Below are 5000 nucleotides of genomic sequence, written 5' to 3' on the forward strand. Positions count from 1 at the left end.
CCTGGCATGAATTGATAAAGATCCAATAAGTCCAACATTGATTCCTTCAGACGTGTCAATGGGACAAATACGCCCATAGTGACTAGGATGGATATCTCGTATCCGAAAATTAGCAGTTCGCCCTGTTAATCCGCCAGGGCCCAAATAACTCAATTTTCTCCCATGAACGATTTGTGTCAATGGATTTGTTCGATCCAAAACTTGAGATAATGGGTGTAATCCGAAAAAGGATTCATAAGTAGTTGTTAACGGAGTTGAAGTTACCAAATTCTGAGGAGTAGGTATCAATTTATGCCTAATTGCTCCGGAGATAGTTCCCTTAACTACATTTTCTAAACGAGCCAGAGCCAACCCGAGCTGGTCTTGTAAAAGATCCGCTACAGAGCGAATACGTTTATTTTTCAAATGATTCATATCATCAAGTGTACCCATTCCAAATTTCATCCCAATCAAATGATCGGCAGCTGCTAACACATCTCGTGGTAACAAAAATATATTGTTCTGAGGTATATTAAGATTCAGTCTCCAATTAATATTTCGGCGACCAATCCTTCCTAATTCACACCTTTGGTGAAAGAATTTTTTTTGTAATTCCTTACATAAGGATTCAGAAAATATAGGATCCCCACCTACACAAGAAAATTGTTGATAAAACTCCAAAATAGCATTTTCTTTTGATCCTATTTTTTTTTTCTCCTTATCGGTCAAGAAAGATAAGAAAATTTCAGGGTAGCAAACATTCTCTAGAATTTCTCGTAGATTCAAACCCATAGCTGATGATAGAACTAGAATAGATATTTTTTGTTTCCTACTCACCCGAGCCCATATTCTTGCTTTTTTATCAATCTCTAATTCTAACCTGCCTCCCCAATCTGATATTATGGTGCCGGTATAGACCGAAATCCCATTATGATCCAATTCTGACTGGTAATAGATACCGGGACTTTGCAATATTTGATTGATCACAATTCGGTAAATTCCGTTTACTATAGAAGTTCCAAGGGAATTCATTAAAGGAATGTTTCCAATAAAAATTCTTTGTTCTTGCATATTCCTACTGGTTTTCCAAATTAATCCCGCGGATACATATAATTCAGAAGAATATGTAAGTGATTCATAGACAGCATCTCGTTCTTTTATCAGAGGTTCTACCAATTGATATGTTTCCACAAATAATTGAAATTCAATTTCGTGATCTATATCTTCAATTTTTGGAAACTTAGCAAGTTCTTCTATTAAACCCTGATCAATAAACCGATAAAACCCTTCAAATTGTATCTGATTAAATCCGGGTATTGCAGATGTTCCCTCTTTTTCATCCCCAAGCATCTTTTTTGAATTTCCCATTTATCCGTTTATTGAAAAAATCCCATCCCATTTCTCATTCTTCACCGAATCATATCCATAGAATTCGATCTAGCAATAATGGAATTTCTATTCTGTTTACTGAATCACATGAAATTTTATCCAACTCCAAGATATATGGAATGTATTAAATACGTATGAAGGGAGACTATATTCAATTGGAATTTTTTATAAGAAATAGATCCAAATGGAACAGAATTGAGAAATACCGCTGGAACTTACGGAGTTTTGTAAAGACTAGAAAAAAAAAGTAATTTCATTTTCACCTATGATATTACATATTCCAATTCGATTGCATACCATAAAAAATGTATTCATCATTGGATCTGTTCGAGCAGATAAACATATAATAAATAGAAAACTTTTTTTTTAACCACTTTACTTTTTCATGTATTTTTTTTCATTGTTCAAACAAATATTTGCAGAAAAGAGATTTATTTTTACCTGTTTTGAATAGAATAGGAAGTAGGTAAGAAAACTTTTTTTTTATTTATTAATTGTTTTATTATTAAAATAAAAAAGAATGCACAGATATATATGTCTCTTTTTCTTCTTTTATTGTGGTACAGTTCTATTTGGGACAGCGCATGCTGGGCTCTATAAAAAAGGAAATGTTCTCTTCAAGGGAAAAATGGAAATATAAAAATTTATTGAGAATTACTCCTCAAAAGCATCTCTAGAGAGATAAAATACCCCATTATAGAGCTATAGTTCTATAACACAACGTAACGTATGTTCTGATTCTGGGGTTTACATATACTCATCATTACTGTTATAATTTAAATTGAAGAAGATTTCTTTTTAATTGAAAAAAACTCAATATAGATTAGTTAGAAATGCATTTCTAATGATTTTCTTAATATTATTAGAAATAAAAAACTGGAGATTTTAATTTTCATTCAAAAAAGGTCATGAATTTACAGTCAATAGTTAATGGTTCTGGTTTGTACTAGATTCGATATTTTGTGATTGAAAATCTATATATAGATTTTTTTCGGAATCGTTTTGGCGGCATGGCCGAGTGGTAAGGCGGGGGACTGCAAATCCTTTTTCCCCAGTTCAAATCCGGGTGCCGCCTCAGCAACAAACTTTAAATAACAAACGTAGGAAAAGACTCTTTATACTTTCTTTTCATTATTCTAAGCCCCTGGCTCGCGAGGTTCTATTCTCTACCCTAAAGTTTTGCCTATCAGATTCAAGGAAAACTTAAAGTAGTGGAGGGAAATCTGTAAATCTTTACTTGCCACTACTAATTTAGTTCCACTTACTGAGTCTTCAATTAGATTGGATAGCCGGAGAGAGATTTAAATTAATAGTTTTGAAAAGGACCTAAGATACTTTGGATATATACTCATGAAAGTCTCGGAATGCTCAGACATTCAATCAATATTAGATTAGATTAAGAATTGCCTTTCATTTTACTTCCAAAAATAAAAAACGATAAAAGAAATAAAAAGTATTCTTCTTTCTACATGTGAGTCAGATTCCTTGGATACTTCAAAAATGTCGGTTTGCTTGTGTTTACATCTTGTCGATTCTACTAGAAATTCTATAAAAAAAAAGAATCACTCATTATAAGATAAGTGGATTTTTGGAGTAGTTCATCAATGGTGACCAAAAACCTCTCCCTTTTTTTTGACTCTGCACCAGTGATTTCACTATTATTAGTGAACAATAATGGAATAGTTTCTTCATATTCATAGAAATAGGGGGCAGAATTCACATGGATATAGTAAGTCTCGCATGGGCTGCTTTAATGGTAGTTTTTACATTTTCCCTCTCTCTCGTAGTGTGGGGAAGAAGTGGACTCTAGAAATACTTCTAATTGCGGTAATAATCAAACTCTATCAACCTGTATCAATTGTTTTCGTTTTCTAGACCGTTCGGCAATTTTTTTTAAGATTTTTTTTTTAGAAATTGGATTTATGTTTTATTGACTCATTTTCTATTTTTCTATCAGGGTTTACACGGTTAACCATTCATGGGGTAACCCCTTTCGAAATCTGAAGAAGCTTCCATCGAATTGGGATTATCTGTATTAAATGGATCAAACAAACAAATGAAATTGACAAAGTATGTACATACTTTTCATATTCTATTTCATTTATATTGACGTTTATAAAGAAAAAGAGAGATATAGGTGGATTCCTATATATTAAGATATTTCACTTGTATCTTTATACATTACAATAACCATAATGGCTAGTATGGTAGAAAGAGATCTCTTTCTACCATACTAGCGGACCCCTTAGGATACTACTACTGAGTCTAATGCGTTCCTTTCATTTAAGACGAGAAATTGAAATCTTTTTTTTTTTTTGATAGTAAAATTTTATTCAAATTAATCATTTTGACTAACGGTTTTTACGTAAATTATAAGCAAAAAAGCAGTAGGAACGAGAATGAAGAGTGCAGTAGCAATAAATGCAAGAATATTTACTTCCATAATTTAATCGTTTATTATTATTATTTTTTTTTTCTTTGGAATATCTCGGGATTTAATCCCATAGAGATGAGAAATCTTTCGCTTGTAAACTTACTCAGATGAATTAGATTGCGATGATATCGAATGAAAGAAATATCATGAATAACAATATCGGAGCTATAAAATCGATTCATCGTCAAGAATTTAATAGTATAACATAGGAAGATCTTTTATCCACACCGAATACATAATGAGATTCCCGATCCAATAAAAAAAAAAGTTCTTTATGATTCTTTTTCCCGGCTTTCCTTTCTAAAACCTAGTAGTTTACTTTCCTTGTACAATCATCTGATGAAGTATCATAAAAAACTTCGATTCTTTACAAAAAGAGTTTCTAAAGAACCTTAAATAAACAATAGAAATCAATATAGAGAAAACAAGTACGAAGTTCAATTTGAAATAAAAAAATTGAAAGGGTTTATCATCTTTTTGGAAAACAAAGAAAGGGAATGTGACAAAGACGAGTCCCGGTAAAAAAACGAAAATATTCAAAAAAAATTAACGAGTTAATTTTTCTTACGAGTTTTTTATTCGACATCGACTCTAATCTTTAAAAAGAGCCTATTCATTAGGGAAGACACATTTTATCTTTATTAAAAAAAAACCTCTTTCCTTGGTTGAATTCGAACTATTTAAAATTCCTTGACTTCATAGAAAGAAAAGTATATATAGGTACTCTTGGCAAATGTATTATACGCGATCCTATTCCATTTTCCTACACGAAATTATGGGAGAGCGGTTGACAAAAAGCGGAAACCCCATACAGTATCTCTTTCTTGAAGTGTTGAATGCTCTCAATAATTCATTTACATATGTTTCTCTACCCTAGTTAAAATAATCGACCCTTTCTTTTGCTTTATGAAAAAAGAAAAATCAAATAAAAAGATAAATGAAACCATTTTCATCCCCTTGCTCGGAAACAAAAAGGGGAGTTGATGTATTGAATCCGCCGGGACTGACGGGGCTCGAACCCGCAGCTTCCGCCTTGACAGGGCGGTGCTCTGACCAATTGAACTACAATCCCATGGAAATAAAGCGGGTAGCTTACATATTCCTTCTTATGATTTCATTTTAATCATTTCAATTTTAAATTCAAATTTTTGTTTTGTAACAAAGAAAGTCACAAGTGATATATTGATATCTATATGGA

General features: G+C 32.1%; 3 protein-coding genes and 2 non-coding genes across 5 annotated transcripts in view; 2 read left to right on the forward strand and 3 right to left on the reverse strand. All coding sequences in view use genetic code 11, as the record gives it.

Moving 5' to 3' along the window:
* The window catches only part of rpoB (RNA polymerase beta subunit), a 3219-nt gene extending 1890 nt beyond the window's left edge, over nucleotides 1–1329 (reverse strand). The window contains exon 1 of the mRNA in view: nucleotides 1–1329. This exon is cut by the window's left edge and continues 1890 nt beyond it. Coding sequence (NP_051051.1) covers nucleotides 1–1329 — 1329 coding nt within the window.
* A 1043-nt stretch (nucleotides 1330–2372) lies between these two features.
* On the forward strand, nucleotides 2373–2443 carry trnC. Its single transcript has one exon. It is a non-coding gene; the product is annotated as a tRNA-Cys (tRNA).
* A 645-nt stretch (nucleotides 2444–3088) lies between these two features.
* On the forward strand, nucleotides 3089–3178 carry petN (cytochrome b6/f complex subunit VIII). Its single transcript has one exon. It carries the CDS (start codon nucleotides 3089–3091, stop codon nucleotides 3176–3178), a length of 90 nt encoding a protein of 29 aa, NP_051052.1.
* A 528-nt stretch (nucleotides 3179–3706) lies between these two features.
* psbM (photosystem II protein M) lies at nucleotides 3707–3811 on the reverse strand. The gene has a single exon. It carries the CDS (start codon nucleotides 3809–3811, stop codon nucleotides 3707–3709), a length of 105 nt encoding a protein of 34 aa, NP_051053.1.
* A 989-nt stretch (nucleotides 3812–4800) lies between these two features.
* On the reverse strand, nucleotides 4801–4874 carry trnD. Its single transcript has one exon. It is a non-coding gene; the product is annotated as a tRNA-Asp (tRNA).
* Between the last annotated feature and the right edge of the window lie 126 nt (nucleotides 4875–5000).

The sequence above is a fragment of the chloroplast genome of Arabidopsis thaliana (assembly GCF_000001735.4).
Source record: "Arabidopsis thaliana chloroplast, complete genome".
Taxonomy (NCBI): domain Eukaryota; kingdom Viridiplantae; phylum Streptophyta; class Magnoliopsida; order Brassicales; family Brassicaceae; genus Arabidopsis; species Arabidopsis thaliana.